Here is a 22,592-nt window from a genome sequence, read left to right as displayed (position 1 = left end):
ATATTCTCTTGATAAACTTATTCCACAAGCGAACGTGTCTAATAACAGGTGGATTACTGAAGTGAGTAGTATTTGGCTGGTCATGTGATCTCAACACTGGTCCCCGTGAGGCGACCCGCTCCATGTAATATAAAATAAATTTGTATCAGTGTATTGATGACTGGAGTCTTCATCTCATGTGAATGTATCGTTTGAAATGTATATATATATATATATATATATATATATATATATATATATATATATATATATATATATATATATGGCACTATTCCTTTATTTGTTTAAAACATTTTTACTGAGGAAAATGTTAGTGCGATAAAGCGCTGTGCTGACAATTACTGCCACCGAGTGACCAACTCGTGAAATTGCAAGAGTGATAGACAGCCGTCATGACGACAGAATTATATTTAGTCATGTTGAGACCGTGAGTAAATGACTATAACGCTCATTGTTCTTTTTGAAAACGTTCTAAACAATAATGGGCGTAACTACGTTATAAACTGGACCATTGTGTGTTTGTTAGTTAAAAGTTAGTATTAATAACAGTACTGTGCGTGGAGGATCGAGAAGTGGGTTAGGAAATCAAGATCAAGTTCAGATCCGTTGTTGATTTGAAAGGGGAAAGTTCCTGCTGTTCTCAAAAGTGGCGAGGGAAGAACAAAAACATGTCGTGTCCACAGTGAGTTACATCTGTATCTTCTGACTCGTATGTATTTTATCTGTAAGACTACTTGTTTCTTGTTTGTTTGTTTTTCTGCTAAAGTTTCATAGTTACGTTGACGCATGGCTTTACCCTTGCAGGCTTTTTCGTGCCTCTTATGGCAGCTCACTCGTTTTGTATAGGGTCCTGAAGTCTGCGGTGTCCTTCACGTTCAGGAAGTTTTCCATGGGTCAAATATCCCGACGAGGAAAGGCACCTGATATGGCTGAAGGTAACTGAACAGGAATACATTAATCGGTGAACGTCATTTCACCAAGTACAATGTTCCTGGATCAACATTCCAATCAACCATCAGATTTGAGGGACAAGTTCACATGTCAAGTTTAGGATTATAACAATTCAATTAACATTTTTCCATCATTCTATCATTTCTCTCTGATTTTAGGGATGATTTATGGGTAGATAGGGTACAAAGTTTTCGGACAGGAATTGTCTAACTTGGCAAAATCACCACACTATTCATTCCTAATTTGTATTATTACCTTTTGAAAATATGTTATAGAAACATATAGCAGACAATGGTAAAATGGAAGAAATTTGAATTCCACTGCATATTTGTCCGTTTTATTCATTCTGAATGCATATTGAGCTCTTGAAAGTAATTTTTTACTAATTCTCTGCATGCAGCTGCCCTCCTGCTGTTATTTTAAGGTATACAAGCATGTAGTTCATAGTAAATCTGATGATTTCACCTTTTGAAACAGTCTTGTTTTGATTCCCGTCTTTTGCTTCCTGTTTTAACATAATGCAATTGTTATAATATTTGGCTTTAAATTAATCAACAATAGTGTGAAGCTAAACCATCTGTGTTTCTAATACCAAAACTGAAAGGCTAACCAATGTCTCTTATTAAAATACGTTTTGCTGTTGTTTTTATTTTTCACAGTTCGCAACCGGCTGAGAGAGATAGTCGGCGGATCTACCAACTGGCAGTATGTTACTGATGTATCATTATTGCTATAATCGCACATTATGCTGGAATAAACAAATCAATTAGAAATGCAGCTGGACAGAAAATGCATTTTCTCCATAACATACAGAGACCATCAGCAAGTATTGGCCGAGCGTGCGTCACTAAGCCAGTATCTTGCTCAGAGTCAGGATGAACTGCCTGCAAAGAAAATGAAGGACAGTGCAATCGAGGCTCATCTTCCTCTGGGTACCCAGCCTGCCTTGAGAGAGAAATATCTCAACTCTCACAACAGTGTCAGGTACTGAAAGACCATTACTATGCACATGCAGCATGCTTATTAGTTGCTGGTTGCTTGTATATGCAAAAAAAACACCTAATGTGAATCTTTATGTATATCTCTCTGATCACTGTTTTAGCCAAAATGCTTTTTTCTTCACAGGTTTGGACGGATTTTGGAGGACTTGGACTGTTTAGGAGGTACTACAGATGTATGCTGTAATAACTCACATGGACACATAGGGTATAATGCTGTCTCATCTTGTCTCCTTAGTGCTCATCTGTTACTCTCACACATGGAATGAGGAGCTACAAAGATCTCCACTGTCTATTGTCACCGCCCTAGTGGACAAGATCGGTATTGCATCTCATTTGTTCATGTGGAAACAGATACAGTATACAGCTAGTTATTGTGTTGCCACTCAAGTTGATTTAATGTTAAATTTAATGCATGTATTCATACTTTAGTTTTTTTTATGCTATTGTTAATATGTATCAGACATGAGACAAAACATCATCTACCCAGACTGTGACATCAAGTTCACAGGTCACGTGACATGGGTTGGCAAAACCTCAATAGAAGCTAAAATGCACATGTCTCAGGTATATATGAAATATTTTTTTATAAAACATACATGTTATATGTTGCACATATTGAGATCATTAAAATAAAATGAACTGTTTTCTCAGTATCACAATGGGGCTTACACAGATGTATTAGATGCCACGTTTGTAATGGTGGCTCGAGATCCTGAAAACAAAAGGTATCACTGCTCAATGATACGATCAACAAGTCAGAAATTGATATGCTGTGTTAGTGAGTTGATGCGTATATTCTTTCCTTAGGGCAGCTTTTGTAAACCCACTCAAACCAGAGGGCCCGGATGAAGAGGCAATTTTTCTGCAGGGTGAAAGTGAGTACATTTAATTTTTGTCTATTAATAGTAATCGTCTTTTCAACCCAGAAATTACCTTTATTCAACCCAGATAGATTCAATTTATTTAATAAATATATATAGGTTTAGGTGTGCAGCTTGTATTTTCTTAGTGATAAATTCAAACTATTAAGTTAATAATTATGCAAAGGGTACCTTAGTTTATTTTTTTTATTTTTTTGGCTTCTGAATTAATTACCAAATTCACATTTATCAGTTAACAAGAAGAGGCGTGTGGAGCTGAGCACAGCCTCTCTTCTTAAAGTGGCCCCTACAGCTGAAGAGAGGACTCTCGTTCACGACCTGTTCCTCAACACTCTAGACACAAGGTGAGATTTATTATCAATACACAGATATAAATCGCTGTGCCTTTATTTTCACTATGGGTATAAATTAATAAAAATAATTCCTTTCCTGTAGACGTGTGAGTTTCCATAGTCGTATTCTACCACCAAATTCTGTGTGGATGGAAGATGCCAAACTGAAAGGGCTTGAAATTTGCCATCCACAGGTGAGAAAATCAGTATATATAGATAAATAAAAAATGTAAATAACTTTTAAAGTGCCCCTATTATGCTATATTAAAGGTTCCTAATCTTGTTTTGGAGGTCTCCTACAATAGGTTTACATGCATTCAAGGCCAAAAAGACACTTTTCTTTTCTCATAATATACATTGCAGCATCACCTCTTTTCTCAAAGTGTCTGAAATAGTGATGGGTCGGTCATGAACGATTCGTTCATTTTGAACGAATCTTTAATATGACTCGGGACTACCGAGTTGTCTCAGAAAGTGATTCGTTCATTTTGTGTTGACCATGCATGCGCAACATGCAATAGGTTCTGTACGGGAAACAGAATGATTCGTTCATCTCTCGAGTCCTCAGTTTCGGGTTAGTCTTTCGTTCTTCCTGTCAGTCCCATAGACGCTATGCTGTCAGTACCGGAATGATTAGTTCACCTCTCGAGTCTTCAGGTCTGATTCTTCTGAGTATTTTGTTCTTTTGTGACGTGACGTGTGACAGCGCTGGACACATAAATAAGTTCATAATTCCCAAACTTTCTTATAAACGAGTGCGTAGTCAGTTTTTTCTTTAACAGGTAATGTTACATGCTGCGTTTTTCGGTCTCAAATTATAGCTTTTTTATTAATTTCAATTATCATTTTTTAGAATTTCTGTCATGATGGTTCTTTTCCATATGAATGTGGTACTAAAGAGTTGGTAATGCTTTAACACTTGAAAATCACTGATAAAGATAATTATATATAGCCTAATAACAACATGCAGTTACATGACATAAAACCGAACGACTCAAACCCGAAGAATCGAAACGTGAACTAATCAATTCTGTATCCGGCACTACAGACTGCATAGCTCAGTTTATTAGGATGTCTCGGGATGAAGGAACTGCTCAGATCGGGAGGTGAGGTAAACTAACAGACTGCATAGCCTGAAGACCCAGAATAATGAATTAATCGTTTCAGTTTCTCATAATTTGGCCTCTTCATTGCATTGACATTTTTTTCTTATTCTAAATGCGATCAACATTTGATGTGTTTGGGGAATTTGGCTATTAACATGTAACATTTTAAATACATTCTGCTGAAATGATCGAAATGACTCATTGATTTTGAGTCAGTAAAATGATCCGAACTTCTCACTACTAGTCTGAAATGGTTCGATAAAGGATTCAGTCCCTCTAAACTCCTCCCTTCCGAGAGCCTTCTCTGTTCTGAATGGTCAGATGCCCCAGTCTGTTGTGACTTATTGGTTGGAAATGAAATAGCAGTGATACGAATAGTAACGATGTTGACAACATGAACCAATGCTCTTCCAGGCTTTAGCTACAACAGGGCTTGTTAAAGTACACGTTGTTCGCGGGCAGCTAGTGAAGAACATAGGCTGGCATTATGCAAATTTGATGCAAACCTACATGGGTTTATACAGAAAGTAATACTGGAATTACTGACGACTTGTTTCAGGCAGTTCAGAATCGGTTCTTTCTTTTGGGAGACAATAGCTCCATTTATTGTGAAACAACTATATTACACACTACTCGAAAGGTAATTTCGCCCAAAAAAATCATAATGGGGCACTTTTAAATATTGTATTTATATATGTGAATTTAGTTTGTTCTTTGTACAGGAAAGAAATATCTTCAACCGGATATTTGGTGGTTTTCTGATGAGAAAGGCCTATGAGCTTGGTCGGGCCAATGCCTGTGCATTTGCGTAAGAGGAAAAACAACTATGTGTGGAATATATCCTGTGAAAATGTTATTCACTTCTTCACATGGCTGTATTTGTGTCTTTCAGCGGATGCAGACCAACAGTGGTGGCTGTAGATGACATCTTATTTCGGAAGCCAGTAGAAATCGGATCCTTGCTCATGCTGTCTTCTCAGGTTAGTAACTTTTGCTGATACAGCTTATTTAAATATCATTCTCACTAACAACACTGTGATATCTTAATCAGGTTTGTTACACAGAAGGGATGCACGTCCAGGTCAGGGTTCACACAGAGGTGCTTGACCCATTGACCCGGCAGCACAGCACCACCAATGTGTTTCACTTCACCTTTCACGTTGAGAAGGAGGTCCCATCTGTTGTACCACAGAGCTATGGAGGTGAAAAATATTTTGTTTGTATAAATCATTGTATTATAAATAAATATATTTTAAGCAAGGTCAGTGTGTAGAGAAGATTGTGCAGAATATTTGTACAATATCATTTTATTTTCCATTTAAAATATTATTTGTAACAAATCATTTGGTCATCTTCAGAGTCTATGCTGTACCTGGATGGAAAGAGACATTTTGATGAGACAATGAGGACCCAAAGTTGAGCATTCTGGGATGTGTGGAGAAGATGAAATGCATCATAATGCTTCTCCAGCATCCATCACTACAGTTAAATGAGTGTGTATATGTAAATTCTGCTTTAATTTTCTAAATGTCTAATTACAGCTGTTACATAAGTATTTAATAAATTCAGCAATCACTAATTTAATGTTTACATTTTCTGAAGCACTTTCAGTGACGTTGTTTTAAAGGTGATATATAATTGTGAATAGCTCAGTGACTATACTACAATGTGTGACACAAAAACAACCGCCCAAGTAGCCAATCAGATCACTGTGCTGATAATCTTCATCTGCTATTTTGTCATACTTTAATCAGATATTGATGGATACCTGCCCTTGAAAGCACGTGTTTACATAATTTATAAATATGCATTACTTTCCCTTTCTTTTCCGTCAGATCTTAACATTGTAGTTCTGCACATCTTGTTTTAAAATGGTCATTTCCAATGCTTCTTGGAAAAGCAATGGAAATAAATCAAATCCTAACAGGGTCCCCGCGGATCCTTAAAAAGTCTTAAAAGGTCTTAAATTAGATTTTTTAAATTTAAGGCCATAAAAAGTCTTAAAAATTATAATTTTTGTAAAAATGGCTTATTTTTATTCATGAAAGGTCTTAAATTTTAGATGACACTTTGACTTAGACTTATCTAAATGCTTTCGAAATTAAAACTATCTAATTAGCGGCTCTTATTATTTTTTAATTCTATCTTGGTGGATTTGCTTGTTCACGTGCTTGCTTTCACTGCGTGATGCGTCAGTTTATAGATGTCCCCAAATGAGTTTTTGTCTTATATTTATATTATATGTTGTTATATTAGAATAGGCTATCACATGAGCAAGAGTGCCGTTTTCCTTTGCACAATTGCAAATGTGCTATTTATTTTATACAACAGTTAAATTAACAATAAAGTTAACATTGTGAGTTACTTTTTGGACACAATATCGTAATAATCTGTCACAATAATCTGACGAGATTTTCATAATGAAGCCGTGGTCCAACCCATGGGTCCAACAGACAGCGATGATATTTTAAAAAAAAGTTTATTTTTTTATTTATTTTATTTTTTTACTGAAATCCGCGTTTTGAACAAATTATTTTAACGATTCAATGAACAATCACTTGTTTTTTGAATGAATCAGCCGTTTGAACAAATCGGTTGACTCCAACAACTCGCTTATTAAGATTTGCCGCCACCTACTGGTGGTTTCAGTTTCATATTTAAAGTATCCTTTAATTAAAACATTAAAATTATAAATCATTTCATATTTAAATATTGAATAGCTTTATTTATGCAATTGTAAATGAAGTGTAAATATAGTAATGCCAGTTTCGATGCCGCTTTTGTGTCACCTCTGCACTGCAAGGATGGATTTTAATTTAATGATTTAATTTGACATTGGTACTGTGTTATTCTAATATAATTTAATTTGAATGTTAGAATTTGACATAAAAGGTGATGCATACCTCTAAATACGTTTAGAAACAATATCTATATATAGGTGAGTGAGGATAGGAGCAGGCTTCACTCAATGCATATACTATTAAACTTTAAGAGTGCTAGCCTGGATAATTAGAATGTATAAAGTAGGAAAGAGGCCACACTATGCATAAATATACTTATAAATATACTTTATAGGTGAAAATGCCCCTGGAAATCAATTTAAGGTGGCAAATATTGCCCCTTAATAAAAATGTTAATTTCGGTCACTACTGTGAACTGTGACCACTGCATAGAATATAAAAAAATATGAATATCTTCGTGAGTCTTCTGTCAACAACAGGCCTAAACCAGCCAGGGTACCAGTACAAAAATACAATCAGTAAAATATCATTTAATTATTATCAACAAAACTTTAAAAATATCTAGATATATTTTTGTCAATATTGCGCACCCCTAATGTACGGTATTAATTTTGATTTCTTCAGGTCTTAAAAAGGTCTTAAAAAGCCTTAAATTTGACTTTAAAAATTGTGCAGATACCCTGCCTAAAGTTGTGATAGTCTTTCTTTTCTTCCCTGTTGTGACGTATAGCCAAGTGAAAAGCCTCTCTCGAACAAGAAAAAATTTAGGGTGGGATTTTGTCTTGATTTTGTCCATTGAGAATTGATTGGATCGTTGTGGCTTGCTATTGCTGTGATAGTCAGGTCCGAATCTTCAAGATTGTGTAACCCTGTAGGCATTTTTGAGGAAAAGTTGTTATACCACATTTTTAGAAAGTTCAATGTCTCCTGAATAAGGATCCATCGTATAACATTGAAATAAGGGTCCCATTTTCTTGTAATTGTCATTGAAACAATAGGTGCATTATTCAAAGCCAAAACACTACAGGTGGATAGGGTAAAAATTTTAAGTTATAGATATCACCATAAAACCTTTCCAGTTTTTCACTTACATAGAGACAGACATTTTTTGTATTACAAGTTTTCTGAAATGTCATGTTTACATATGCAAATGAGGCATACCAGTATATATATATATATATATATATAATTCGAGGGGCAGGCATACCAGTGCGCGGTTCCCCCTTTCGGGCTAGCCCTGTCTCTTCGCGTCTTCACAAAGGTTGTCGAGGCAGCCCTTGTTCCTCTCGACGACTGGCTGATCCTAGCTCACTCTCGAGACAAGGTTTGCGAACACAGGGACCTAGTGCTGCGGCACCTAGCTTGTCTGGGCCTTCGAGTCAACTGGGAGAAGAGCAAACTCTGCTCCGTGCAGAGGATCTCTTTTCTCGGTATGGAAATCGACTCGGTCGCCATGTGCGTGCGCGCGCAGTCACTGCTAATTTGCCTTCGTCAGTTCGAGGGCAAGAGTGCGTTTCCACTGAAACTATTTCAGAGGCTCCTGGGGCATATGGCATCCGCAGCCGCAGTAACGTCGCTCGTCTTGCTTCATATGAGACCGCTTCAGCTTTGGCTTCGCGATCAAGTCCCGAGGTGGGCATGGCAACAAGGCACGCTCCGAGTCCCAGTGACTGCCTTCAGACCTTCACCCCGTGGACGAACCTCAGTTTTCTATGGGCTGGAGTGCCCATAGAACGAGTTTCCTGGCATGTTGTTGTATCAACAGATGCCTCCATAATGGGCTAGGGCGCCATGTGCAATGGACATGCTGCCGCAGGCTCCTGAACAAGACCCCAGCGCCTTTGGCATGTCAATTGCCTCGAGTTGCTGGCTGTACGTCTCACCCTGCACTGCTTCTGTGCGTTGCTCAGGGGTCAGCACGTATTAGTCCGATCAGACAATACCGCCACAGTAGCGTACATCAACCGACAAGGTGGTCTGCGCTCCCGCCGTATGTCGCAACTCGCCTGCCACCTCCTCATATTGAGTCAGAAGCATCTGAGGTCGCTTCGAGCCATTTATATCCCGGGAGACCTGAACCGTGCAGCTGATATGTCTCGGTTTCGGCCTCTCGCTGGAGAATGGGGACTCCATCCCCAGTCGGTTCATCTGATTTGGGATCAGTTCGGGGACGCACAGGTAGATCTGTTTGCCTCCCACGACTCTTGCCACTGCGACCTGTTTTATTCCCTGACCGAGGGCACGCTCGGCACGGATGCACTGGCGCACAGCTGGCCGCGGGGCCTCTGCAAGTATGCGTTTTCCCCCAGTGAGCCTTCTTACGTAGACTTTGCGCAAGATCAGGGAGGACGAGGAGCAGGTAATTTTGGTTGCCCCGTATTGGCTCAACCGCACCTGGTTCCAAGAACTAGTACTCTTCGCGACAGCACCTCCCTGGCCAATTCCTCTGAGAAAGAACCTGCTTTCTCAGGGACGGGGCACCCTATGGCACCCTCGTCCCGATCTTTGAAACCTCCATGTGTGGTTCCTGGATGGGACGAGGCAGGTTTGAGTACCCTACCACCAGCGGTGGTGGCTACCATCACTTCCGCTAGACTAGAGCATCGTCCACGAGACATGCCTATGCGTTGAAGTGGAACCTCTTTGTCAACTGGTGTTCTTCTAAACTTAAAGAACCCACGAAAGGCCCGATCAGTGTCGTGCTTTCCTTCTTGCAAGAAGGGTTGGAGCGAAGGTTGTCTCCCTCCACCCTGAAAGTGTATGGTGCCGCCATTGCCACACATCATGATGCAGTTGATGGTAAGTGCATTGGAAAGCACGACCTGATCATCAGTTTCCTGAGAGGAGCGAGGAGACTGAATCCTCCTCGCCCTCCTCTCGTTCCCTCTTTGGACCTCTCTGTGGTTTTAACTGCCCTGCAGAGTGCTCCCTTTGAGCCTCTGCAATCAGTGGAGCTTAAGTTCCTGTCAATGAAAACAGTGCTCCTGGTTGCATTGGCCTCCATCAAGAGGGTAGGGGACCTGCAGGCATTTTCGGGTGACGAAGCGTGCCTGGAATTTGGACCGGCTAACTCTTACGTGATCCTGAGACCCCGGCCTGGATATGTGCCCAAGGTTCCCACCACACCCTTTCGAGACCAGGTGGTGAACCTGCAAGCGCTGCCCTTGGAGGACGCAGACCCAGCCTTGGCACAGCTCTGTCCAGTACGCACCCTCCATACTTACATAGACAGGATGCATTGTTTCAGGACTTCAGACCAGCTCTTTGTCTGTCATGGTGGGAAGCTGAAGGGAAAGGCTCTCTCCAAGCAAAGGTTGTCTCACTGGATAGTGGACACCATTGCTTTGGCTTACCAGCAGCAAGGTCGACCATGCCCCCTTGATGTGACGGCCTGCTCCACCCGGAGTGTGGCATCCTCTTGGGCTCTAGCGCATGGCGCCTCGCCAACAGACATATGTAGATCTGCAGGCTGGGCGACACCTAACACGGCCTCTGGGCAACCCCCACGTGTGTAGTCCACTGTAAGCCTCTCTGAGCATGTGTCTTTCCCTCGGCAAGCTACCTTGCCACCCCTGGGTTTGAAATATTCCACCTGCAGCTGGACACCCCAGTGATTCTCAATATGCAGCCCCCTGGGGTCATGTGTATTCCAAGTCCCCCCCTTCGGGCTGGGCATAATTGCATATTTCCACTGATATATGCTTCCCAGTGTACCTTGGCATAATTCCAGCAGCCATTAAAAACTATCCCTTTCATGTTAATGTTGTTTTTTCATTGTTTACATGTTTAAATATTCTGAGAATGCATAGTTTTAGTTCTAATGTTTAATGTTTAAACTGCAACAAATGCATTAAAACTTTTTTTTTTTGGCAGCCATTTTGTTTTTATTGTTTATGCCAAAACAGTGATGTTTACAACTTGTTATACGGCAGAAATGGATTCAGCACCTAAAAATCATATAGAAACAACACTTGAAGTACTTTTCCTCAAAAATGCCTACTGCATCTTATCCAGGGCTATTTATCTATTTTGGGACCTGACTATTAGTAACAGGTTGTCCTGCCCTCACATCACCAAACATGTCATCAGAAAAGAGAAGTCGTAGCAAGAGTGAGGTTATTTTGATTGAAGTTCACGAGGGCACAGGAATTTAAAAATCTCTATGAGGTAATCTTTAAAACCCTTATTCAGTCAAACTGGCAGTCTTGTAAATTAATTTGGTCAAAAACTGGACGCTTTATTCTTGCAGTCAGGGGTGAAATTCTGGTCTCATAGATTTTGCAACCGCTCAAACTATTATTATCCTTTAAGTTTTCATTGTAAATTATTTTTGAATACTACAGCTGCCTGGGTGCAACGTTTGTGTATAAAAAAGGAGGGGGAAAATAATCTACAGTGTATTTGGCAACACCGCAAAGGTTTTCAATGGGGGATTTCATGTGTGTTTTTAAAACATGGCAACCCAGACATTCTCGCGTTATTATCTCTGCGGCGGTGGGTGGTGAGACAGCATGGCAGCGCTGGTGTTGAAGCATTGTTGGAGGGGACTTTTGCTGAACTCGGGCAACGGCGCTGTCAAACCGAGGGTTTTAGAGGGTTCGTACTACTAAACTAACAAACTACATTTAGGTAACAAACAAGCTAAGTACGCTTGTTAAAAACTGGACGAATGAAGGGGGTGTGGTATCAGGACGCCTTGGGGGAGTGGGACTCTGCACAAAGAATTATAGTGATATTTAACCTTCAAAACTGTAAAAGTGTGCTTCAACTAAAAGTCTTAAATGTTTATGTGATTTAATGTATTTAACTCGGGTTTGTTAGGAGATGAGTTTATGCATGTTGTTGACAAAAACGTGATTAATAATGTTGCAGAAGATTTCTTTTTCAAATAAATGCTTTTCTTTTGAACTTGCTTATCAATCATTTAAAAATCAGTCACGTTTTCCCCAAAAAATATTAAGCAGCATAACTTTTTTCAACATGTTTCTTGAGAACCATATTAGAAAGATTTCTGAAGGATCATGTGACACTGAAGACTGGAGTAATGTTGCTGCTAATGTAATGTAAATTCAGCTTTGCCATCACAGGAATAAATTGCGTTTACATTATTTATTTTTTTAAATAGAAAACAGTTTTAAATTGTAATATTTTACAATATTACGTTTTTTTTCTGAATATTTTGATAAATACAGTCTAAAAAAAATCACTGACCCCAAACTTTTGACTGGTCACGAAATGCAGAAATAAAAATATAATGCAGTGTGTGTGTTTGCAGGAGTTAGGCATAAATCTACAGTACAGTACATATCACGGCCAGATCAACCAAAGCTGGCCTATCGTAGAGTTAAGGGCAAGAGTCCTGGTGTCGTGTTCCTGCCTGGATATGGATCTAACATGAGCGGACAGAAGGCAGAGGCCATGGAGGAGTTCTGTAGATCTCTAGGTCATGCCTACCTGAGGTTTGTGTCTGATATTCACAATCACATATATGTGCAAAGGTCTGAGAAGGTCTTTTTTGTATTGTTACGTACATCTGAGTGTTATAAATTATCGAAAACTAAAAAAATGTTGGACGTGGACTTGGTTCTATGCAAAGGTTGTTGATTCAAGTTTGACGTGGTCATTGCACTCAAAAGTGGAGGCAGATAAATGCGACATTGCAGGGTCAGCGTTTAAACGGACTAAATGATTGAAGAAGTCCTGCATACCTCACTAAAGAGCAGCTTGTTGACACCATGACCATGTAGTCTGACTGCATTTTCCTTAATTTTGGTCCCCTCTCTACATGTTGCTTACCATAATTTGGATCAGACAAACCCTTTGTGAATTGAAAAACTGTTGAATTCCTCTAGGTGAAAGTTCATACAAACTCAAATAATTGTATGTGGGTTTGCAGGTTTGATTACTCTGGTCATGGAGCTTCTGAAGGTGTATTTTCAGAAGGCACCATTGGAACTTGGAAAAAAGATGTCCTGTTCATGTTAGATGAACTTGCTGAAGGTCCTCAGGTAAGGCATCAAAGACTTTCCAGATGCTATCTAAACATTAAAGTGAAGTATGGTAACCAATACTTGGAATTTGTCCTCTGCATTTAACCCATCCAAGTTACAGCACACACATTAGGAGTAGTGAGTAGTAAACACACACTGCAAGGTCACCTCAGTCGTTTCCCACCAGTATTGAGAACCTTCGGGTTGCCTTACCAGTCTGACTCTTTAACCATTAGACCACAACTGCCCCGTTAGACATAATAGACATTAGTCAATAATTAGGACCAGTTGAAGAATTGTCAGCTTTTGTTCTATAAACTGAAATACATCTGTTATTTTCCATTTTGGAATAATAATTCTCAGTGTTTTGGGTTTATTCTTAATTCATTTTAAAGAGTGGTCACTAGAGGTCACCAATGTTTAAATTATGCCATTGAACACTGGTTTTGACTGTTAGTACTGTAGTATGTTGTCTCCTAGATTCTTGTTGGCTCCAGTATGGGTGGCTGGCTGATGCTTTTGGCTGCTATCGCTCGCCCAGAGAAGACAAAGGCATTGGTGGGCATTTCCACAGCAGCAGATCATTTTGTTACAGCCTTTAAGACACTTCCTATAGAGGTGAGATGCAACTAAAGTAGTTGTTGCATGTTCAAAAAACATCACATTAAATGTCTCAAATGTTGGGGTGTTGATATTCGAAATGAGTCAGAGAGTCCACATGTTATTCAGGTGAGAAAAGAGTGTGAGGACAAGGGTTCATGGACGATCCCCACGAAAAGTAATGAGGAGGGCATGTACACTGTGAGCATGGACTTCCTGCGTGATGCGGAGAACCACTGCATCCTACAGAGCCCCATCCCTATCACCTGCCCGGTTCGTCTCATTCACGGCCTGAAAGACGAGGACGTGCCCTGGCACATCTCCATGCAAGTGGCCGAGCGTGTGCTGAGCCCCGACGTGGACATCATTCTACGACGCCACGGCCTGCACCGTATGGCTGAAAAAGATGACATCAAGCTCATTGTCTACACCATCGATGACCTCATAGACAAACTTACCACCATGGTGTGAGCCACCGTTTGGGAACAGGTTACCAAGCAACTAGCCTTAAGACCCTCTGCCAAACACTCGCTTCCTGTTTTATCTCGAAAGACAAGAACGATGGAAAAGAGTGAACTGTGGGAGGGCAAAATCTTTCTTTTACATGTTTACCCAGTGCAATGCTGTGCCATTAAGCCTTTAAGGTAAAGCTGCTGTTTGTCTAGCACAAGATTTGTCTAGATCTCCTGTGCCTTTTTTAACCATTTTTCAAACTGATTTATGCAAATAAAGCCTCTGTATACCAATACACAGTGTTTTGATGTAAATATCAGTAATGAAATACTGTATTCCTCTGAGGAATATTCCAGTTTCAGTTCAAGTTAAGCTCAGTTGACAGCACGTAATTGTAAAATTAAATTCAACTGATCCATTGATTAAAACAATGGATCCGTTCATTTTTAAAGTAATTAAATGTCTCATTTGTTTACTTCTGCTAGATCAGGGGTGTCCAAACACTGTCCTGCAGAGTTTAGCCTGCCTCAACACCCCTACCTGGAAGTTTCCAGAATGCCTAGTAAGACCTTGATTATCTGGTTCAGGTGTGTTTAATTGGGGTTGGAGCTAAACTCTGCAGGACAGTGGCCCTCCAGGAACAGGATTGGACATCCCTGTGCTAGATCTTGTGTATTTGAGCTGTTTACTTCATTTTATTTTGGTGTTTATGGCATTGTGTTGTCATTGCATACAACTTTACAAAGCGATATTTTTCTCTCTCACCCACACTAAAGTCATTGTTTGCATCTTGTGACTAAAACATTGAAAAGGTGAGTATTTTAAACTTTACAAATTGGCCCCATTCATTTTTAAATTTTTATTTAAGAACATAATTGTGGAAATTCACTTTTGTGGTAATCAACATTATGCCACAAACACTGTGGATAGAGCTTGTGCTGAGGCCTAAATGTAAGAAGGAGTCAATGGTGTGTGTTCCATTACATTAGCCCACCTGTACATCCCATCAGGCACAGTATACTGAGCACATTATATCAATCTGACCTTTGCCCCTGCACTCCTTGTTTGTTTGGAGGACGTATTGGGCCACTGCTCCGTGAACTGCTTGGTTGTTTATTAACATGCAGGATTAGTGTTGGTCTGTGTTCAATGGGCCGGGGGCTTTTTATTTTCTTTTTTTTACCCCCCTTCCCAAATGATGAGCTTGTTGTTTTTTAACAACCAGACTGACCTTTCTATATCAGTTGGTTATCAGAGGACTCTAAACTCAAATGGAACCATGCAGTTTATGCGTACTCAGTGAAACGTTTGATTCATTAAGGTTTCATTCAAATTGTAATTAATTTATAGAAGAACTTTCTTGAATTATATAAGATGCCTATACTTTGATATTTACACTTTCAGACTATTTATAAAGTATGTAATTTCATACAGTCTTATGTTGTTATTAGAAACTAAATATGTATTTAAATTCATGTTTACTCACTTATAGGCCTACTTTATATTTATTCGTAAAAGTAGATTTAAACATGCTTAAAGGTTTCTAATTACTTCAAAGACTTGTTTTCCTGTTTCTCACATGCTGCTAGTTTTTTCCTTTCAGAATTTTCAACCATTAGTATGCGTCTTCATTGGGAATGAATGTTTTTTTCTGTCTTTCTTAAAGGGATATTTCACCCCAAAATGTTAATTATTTCATTAATTACTCACCCTCATCATGTCGCTCAAAACCCGTAAGACTTTAGTTAATCTTTGGAATACAAATGAAGATCTTTTTGATGAAATCTGAGAGCTTTCTGGCCCTCCATTGACAGCTATACGCAACTACCACTTTGATGCTTCAGAAAGTTCATAAAGAGATCGTAAAACTAATCCCATATGAATTGAGTCCAAATTTTCTTAAGAGACTCAATCGCTTTAGGATGAACAAATTTAATTTAGGCTTTTATTTACTAATAAACATTGATCTGCACACATAAACTGAAGCTCGAACTTGCTTGACACTTGAGAATAAACCTCATTGATTCTTGCAGAAGCTCAAACTTGCTTCGTAACACGAGCATGAACCTCATTGGTCAAGCAAACATGCGTGAGATTCCATTACCATAACTGATGTGTGAGTTGATGAATGTTTGTATGTGAATAAGTAAATCTGTTCATCATATAAAGCAATCGTGTCTCTTCAGAATTTTTTGGGGACTAAACCGCTCAATTCATATGGATAAGTTTTACAATCTCTTCTCTTTTTGAAGCTTAGTTGTGTAGATGTCTATGGAGGTACAGAAAGCTCTCAGAATTCATCAAAAAGATCTTCATTTGTGTTCCGAAGATGAACGAAAGTCATAGGGGTTTGAAACGACATGAGGTTGAGTAATTAATGACAGAATTTTTTTTTTTTTTTTTGGGTGAACTGTCCCTTTAAATCTCGCATTATGAAAACGCATTGTTGAGAGGTAAATGTATATGAAATCTTATAAATAAGTGAAGTGTATTCACCATTGTTTGTAGTAGGCTGATTTTGTACCATAGTGTTGCACTTGTTTGAACAGTCCGTCTTGCTATTCCAGATAAGCTCATGAATGTCAATTAAGTCAGGCCGACCCTACTTGGTAACTTTCCATCAGCGTCCAGATACGTAAGCTAATTAATATTCATAAGCCAAGCCTCCACCATAGTAGGATTCCGCACTCCGGACAGCGCGCTCGGAGCCACGCCCCGTCCCCGCTGCATGCATGTTTCAGTCCAGCATCATCTCTGAGCAGTGATATGACCACAGGAAGGATTTGACCTCGCTGCGACAGAGGACGACACGCACATCTCCTTTCAGTAAGTAATACGTTATCTTTGACAAAATAATTTTGTATGTGGACATCGCAGGCAGAATTATCAGTAGGATAAATGTAATAGTTTAAAAGTTGATTTGGGCTAAACCTGCGCAGGCATTTTTTATTTATTTTTTGCATCTGCACGCTCTACCTAATTCTAAGAAATAACAGGATAATTGCATTGATCTTCTTTTATAAAGTTCGAAATAGGTTTAGATTGAAACATAGCCTATAGGTTTTTTTATTTTATTTAAAGTCACATGGAAACAAGCATGGACCACACCCCGGTCAATATTACCCCTTCTCAGTTCGTATCATATATATGCAATAAAATATAAACACAATACAGGACAATTCATATTCTGCAGAGCTCTAAACCTGATTCTGACAATTAATATTCATAAAGACTTTTAGGCACTTTTAGTATCCAACAAGTATACAGAGTAACTAAGGGTGCAATTTTCTCTCTCTCTCTCTCTTTGTAGCACAGGTTCAGCTAGTGTCTCTTTATATATATATAGTCTACAGGGGAAATATCTAGAATTATTAAACTTAAGTGACCAATGGCGAACCGAGGACCCAGTTATGGACTGAGCCGTGAGGTGCAGGAGAAGATAGAGCAGAAATATGACACAGAGCTGGAATCTCGACTGGTGGACTGGATTGTTGCTCAGTGCGGAGGAAATGTTGAAAAACCACAGCCAGGGAGACAAAACTTTCAGAACTGGCTAATGGATGGCACTGTAAGTAAACGTCAGTTTGACAATATCACACCAACATGAGTCTGTTCATCTTTTATTTACCTTTATTTCCCCCATTCCTTTATCGTCAATGTCTGCAGATCCTCTGTAGACTCATTAACAGTTTGTATCCGCGTGGTAAGGAGCCTATTACGAAGATCCCAGAGACACAGATGGCCTTTAAGCAGATGGAAAAGATCTCCCAGTTCCTTCAGGCAGCTGAAGCCTATGGAGTAATCACTACAGACATTTTTCAGACAGTGGACTTGTGGGAAGGTACAGTAAAAAAATTAATTAAGTTCTGGAGCAACACGTCTTGTTCTTCGGAATTAGCTTGTAAAAGCATGCAGCTGTAGCAAATTAAAATAGGAGTTTCAATTGTTTCTAAGGCATAGCTTTTAATCAACCAGGCCTTTGAATGCTTTCTGGGGTGATGTACTGTAGTATGCAAGTTGCGTTCTTGGTGTTTAGCCAAAGTCACTTCAGTGCTTGTTGGTTCCCTTGGTTAAAGGAAAAGACATGGCAGCCGTCCAGAGAACTCTAATGTCGCTGGGTAGCGTGGCTGTCACAAAAGACGATGGACATTACCGAGGTAACCGGGACTGGTTTCACAGGTGAGCAAGATTTCTGCCAGACTAATTCATAATGGTGCGTTAAGTCCTGTCTGGTTGGACTTGTAAATGGACTTTGTTGTGTCTCAGTGCCATGTGAACTCTTTTTGATCTTGTGTGACAGGAAATCTCAAGGCAACCGTCGAGAGTTTTCTGAGGAGCAGATGCGGCAGGGTCAGAATCTGATTGGCTTACAGATGGGCAGTAACCGTGGGGCATCTCAGGCTGGCATGACTGGTTACGGCATGCATCGGCAGATTATGTGAAGCTACGAGTGCCAAGCAACCTGCATAAACACCCAAAAAACCTTAAACCTCCCCCTCACCTCAGCCCTTACCAAGCAGTGTTCTTTGATGGTGGCATCTATTTGATGAAGATGAGCAGTCTTAAGAGGTTTTAAGACATTAGAGCATGCTAGATATATTTATTTTATGTTTGGTTTGCTCAGCTTGTGATAAAATGTATTTATTTAATGTATGCAAATAGTGATAGTGATTCTTAAAGTTTTATCTAATCAAGTCAAAACAACTGCCTTATTCTCTATGAGCAAACAGTGTGTTGATATACCAAATAACAGACAGCAACTGTAACAGTTTACCAGTTTACATAGTGTTTTCCCTAGCGGATACTGTATTGCACCTGTTGATATTGTGATCTGCCCTTTTGCTGTTTCAATAGCAAAAGTGGAAAAAACCACAACAATTAAGAATGTCAATTCACATACTAACCAGAAGTACTGTATGCAGATTAATAATAGTCAATAAATGTATAAATTAATTTGTTTGTGTTGTCCATTGTTGTGTGTGAACATTCCATGTCAGTTTCGTAAGTTTGGTTTTCGTGACCATGACCATCCAAATGTTTAATAAATTGGTACCTTAACATAATTGGTAAATGTGTTCTAGTCTTCATATTTCACGTTGCATACGTTTTAAAACAAATGAATTTTGTACAATATTTTAAGTTTATCAATAGTTTTTACAATAGTTATATTAGTTTGCTTATAGGCTGTCTCTACAGATTTAAAATGTTTTTGATGTTACATTATAAGTTTTTTATGATCAGGAGATTGGTTTCTAGTTTATTAAAATCAATAAAATGTGGTTTTATAAAGAATTAAGGTGTGGTCAATTTCGCGGTTCAAAACGTCACTTTCAAATCAAGCAAATTTCTGTTCATAAATGTGGCGAATGTGTGACCAACTTGAACATCTGCGAAATCTGCTTGGGAAACTTTTTTTGCCCACATGCGAAACACACGATCTTATGGAAGCTTGTTTCCACCACGAAATTTTAAATTGCAAAAAGTTTCTCAGAATTGCGAGATATAAACTCGCAATTGCGAGTTATAAAGTCAGAATTGCGAGATATAAACTTGCAATTTAAAAAAAATTCACAATTGCGAGAAAAGTCAGAATTGCAAGATATAAATTTGTGAGTTTTTTCTCGCAATTGCGACTATCTTATGTTTATATCCCACAATTCTGACTTTTTCTCGCAATTGTGAGTTTATATCAAACAATTCTGACCTTTCTTCACGCAATTAAATTATTGAAATTATTTTAATAGTGAGTTTATATCTCGCATTTCCTACTTTATAAGTTTATGGCTCACAATTCTGAGAAAAAAAGTGATAAATTCGCAATTCAAATAATGTCGCAATTGCAAAAAGAAAAGTCAGATTTGTGGGATGAAAGTTAAAGCTTCCTATTGAAAATTTTGCCCACAAACTTTCGCTGAGCAACAGTAAATGTGACAGCGCCTTAAAAAAATTCTAAAATAAAAAGGTTCAGGTGGATTTCGCCTTTACAATTTAGTAGCTTGTATATATTTCTGCTTGTTGTGGCTCTGTTATAAGTTTTCTTATATGGCTTTAGAAACCTTTTAGCTCTAATTGAAACCTTTATGTTCAAGATTGGGAGGTAGACAGATATATTTATAAAGCTTAAAGCCAAATGGAAAAGCATTATCCATAAGGTCAAGCGTTGGGATGCGTTGGATTGCATTTGCAGTGTCACTGAACTGGAAATTTAATCAAGATAGAGTAACACCCATGTGGAGCTTAATGGGGCCATGTTCGTTAAGCAATGAGTTGCTCTTTAGACTGACTTTATGACTGTTCAGTAAATCAATTATGGTAAATTAAAGCACAAGATACTTGGGTCACATAACATCCCAAAGCTCTCATGGAAGTGACAGACTGACTTTCATGATGGCTTCCAGTTTAATATTAGCTTTACTCCACAATATAATGAATATAAATAGCTTTTAGCAAAACTCTATGCTAATATGGATTGTGCAATAGCATGTTTCAGGTTGATCATTATCTAAACTAAAATACAAACAGGAATTACAATAGAGGACACAGGTGATGTGTAACATATTTGGGTAAAATAAGTAATCTAAACTATGACATTCTGACCAATGAAATAGCAGGTTTGCAAAGTCAAGTCTGAAAAATCTTCAGATCTTTGTGCATATTCTGTGTTTTGTGCCTCCTCAAACACAGCGACCGCTCTTGGACTCTTGCTGCACAGGTGCTTGAGAGGAACATGCTCTTTTCCAGACAGATTTGTATGCTTTTTCTAGTTGTATTGATCAATGCTGCAGAGCAGAGTGTTCCTGACAAAAATGCTGGCTGTGTGAACGGTCACCCTGGGATCCCTGGAGATCCAGGACACAATGGAATGCCGGGTCGGGATGGCAGAGATGGGGCCAAAGGTGATAAAGGAGATAGAGGTAAGAATGAAAGTAAAAAAACGTCTTGACTCCAGTTAATCAGTCACCTTTAAGCTAAGTTATGATGTCAGATAGGTACACAAATTAAACATTGTAAAAAAATTCTTTGGAAAGTGTTTGCCATACTGTTTGGCATTTAAATGTTGAAGTCTGAGACACTAGCATTGTTGATCAGATTTATATGATTTTGACCTCCTTACATGCAATGTGTTTCACACAATACATACGAAAAATACAACTTTTTATGTTTTCTAAAGGTGATATAGGAACATGTGGAGAAGCTGGAAAAGTCGGACCAAAAGGAGATAAAGGAGAACAGGGTAAATAGTGAGTGTGTGTGTCCTTTTCTAAGTCCTTCCATATGGCAAAAAAAATATTATATTATAATATAATATTATTTATTCCAAAAACGGCCAAACGCATATTTCTGTTATTAAAATCTAAAATATATTTACATAAATATGTTTTGATACGTTTCAGGTAGTTATATTTCCTCATATATTTACAGGCCATTTATTGTATATTTAAAAAAAATTATTTAGCATTTACACAGAATTGCAAATTAAGATGTAAGATTGCAAATATATTTTCTTGCCTGCCCCTTAAAGTACATTTTATAAGGTTTAACTGTATGTATATAATTAAACAATAAAAAATAGAATAGAGTTAATATTAATTTCATTTGGCTACTGCTGTTATCATCAGATTGGTGCTTTTTCAGGTGTTCCTGGCATAGCTGGTGTGAAGGGGAAGCGAGGAGACAATGGAGAAAGAGGCCCACCTGGCAAAATGGGGCCCCAAGGCTTCTCAGGGCCACTGGGTTTGAAAGGCCAGAAGGGAGAACTTGGTTTGCCAGGACCACAGGGCATCAAAGGGGACGTGGGTCCTATAGGCCCTGAAGGACCACAAGGAGACATTGGCTATAGGGGAGACAAGGGCATACAGGGTCCTTTGGGGCCCCCAGGGCGACCAGGACCAAAAGGTGAGTTTGGCCAACCAGGTATCAAAGGCAGCCTTGGTGTTCGTGGTGAGAAAGGGTCAAAAGGGGACATCGGGGAGCAAGGTCCAAAGGGGGACATGCCTGAGATACCAAAAAGTGCCTTCTCAGCTAGACTGAGCGAAAGCACCAAGTTACCTGCCACTAATGCTCCAATTCGCTTTGATAAAGTCCTCTATAACCGTCAGGGTCACTACGACGCTGAGACCGGCCGCTTTACTTGTGCCATCAGCGGAGCATATTTTTTCACCTACCATATCACTGTCTTCTCTCGCAATGTCAAAGTGGCCCTGGTGAAGAATGGTCAGAAAGTGATCTACACTATGGACAGCTACCAAGCAGGAGAGGACCAGGCTTCCGGAGGGGCAGTCCTGGCACTGGAGGTCGGAGATAAAGTGTGGTTGGAAGTGGCTGGTAAACAGCTATTTAACGGGTTATATGCAGATGAAGACGACGACACTGTTTTTTCTGGATTTCTTCTTTTTGCAACCTAAAGATGCTGCCCCGAAGAGGAATACAGTAGTGCAAAACCATGCTTTAAAAGAAAATATTTTAAATTCACTAAACGGTGTTATAATTTTCAATATAAATATAAATCATCCTTTGTGCTTCTTAAATCCATCTGT

At 39.1% G+C, this 22,592-nt stretch overlaps 4 protein-coding genes across 11 annotated transcripts; all 4 read left to right on the top strand.

Annotated features, from left to right (window-relative positions):
- Positions 1-364: 364 nt before the first annotated feature.
- LOC308682908 (acyl-coenzyme A thioesterase 9, mitochondrial-like) lies at positions 365-5,850 on the top strand. Of its 7 annotated transcripts, none has more exons than XR_014029207.1 (15): positions 365-682; positions 847-935; positions 1,611-1,656; positions 1,765-1,935; positions 2,077-2,114; positions 2,188-2,271; positions 2,413-2,516; positions 2,604-2,677; positions 2,760-2,827; positions 3,066-3,177; positions 3,269-3,359; positions 4,994-5,079; positions 5,164-5,251; positions 5,336-5,473; positions 5,630-5,850. XR_014029207.1 is itself a non-coding variant. In XM_081352885.1 (15 exons), exons 1-15 carry the CDS (start codon positions 669-671, stop codon positions 5,689-5,691), a joined length of 1,278 nt encoding a protein of 425 aa, XP_081209011.1. In that variant the 5' UTR covers positions 365-668; the 3' UTR covers positions 5,692-5,850. The 7 variants fall into 7 exon arrangements, 5 of the variants coding, with proteins under 5 accessions (XP_081209011.1, XP_081209010.1, XP_081209012.1 ...); XR_014029208.1 differs by having other exon boundaries at positions 805-935; XM_081352885.1 differs by having other exon boundaries at positions 5,323-5,473.
- Positions 5,628-15,483, top strand: abhd10b (abhydrolase domain containing 10, depalmitoylase b). 2 transcript variants are annotated; one of them, XM_081352892.1, is made up of 5 exons: positions 5,628-5,764; positions 12,288-12,471; positions 12,909-13,020; positions 13,483-13,620; positions 13,732-14,508. In XM_081352892.1, exons 1-5 carry the CDS (start codon positions 5,761-5,763, stop codon positions 14,071-14,073), a joined length of 780 nt encoding a protein of 259 aa, XP_081209018.1. In that variant the 5' UTR covers positions 5,628-5,760; the 3' UTR covers positions 14,074-14,508. The 2 variants fall into 2 exon arrangements, with proteins under 2 accessions (XP_081209018.1, XP_081209017.1); XM_081352891.1 differs by lacking the exon at positions 5,628-5,764 and adding an exon at positions 11,240-11,608 and having other exon boundaries at positions 13,732-15,483.
- Positions 14,692-19,122, top strand: tagln3b (transgelin 3b). The gene is made up of 6 exons (XM_081352893.1): positions 14,692-14,867; positions 16,623-16,881; positions 17,366-17,623; positions 17,722-17,896; positions 18,132-18,234; positions 18,356-19,122. Exons 3-6 carry the CDS (start codon positions 17,444-17,446, stop codon positions 18,495-18,497), a joined length of 600 nt encoding a protein of 199 aa, XP_081209019.1. The 5' UTR covers positions 14,692-14,867; positions 16,623-16,881; positions 17,366-17,443; the 3' UTR covers positions 18,498-19,122.
- A 1,660-nt stretch (positions 19,123-20,782) lies between these two features.
- c1qtnf9 (C1q and TNF related 9) lies at positions 20,783-22,460 on the top strand (the record flags this gene model as incomplete). The annotated part of the gene is made up of 3 exons (XM_081352636.1): positions 20,783-20,969; positions 21,227-21,289; positions 21,691-22,460. 3 exons carry the CDS (start codon positions 20,783-20,785, stop codon positions 22,458-22,460), a joined length of 1,020 nt encoding a protein of 339 aa, XP_081208762.1.
- Between the last annotated feature and the right edge of the window lie 132 nt (positions 22,461-22,592).

This window comes from Scardinius erythrophthalmus (genome assembly GCF_964197995.2).
Source record: "Scardinius erythrophthalmus genome assembly, chromosome: 22".
NCBI lineage: Eukaryota > Metazoa > Chordata > Actinopteri > Cypriniformes > Leuciscidae > Scardinius > Scardinius erythrophthalmus.
Note: the sequence above shows the minus strand (reverse complement) of the source record. Positions and strands in the feature narration are given on the sequence as shown.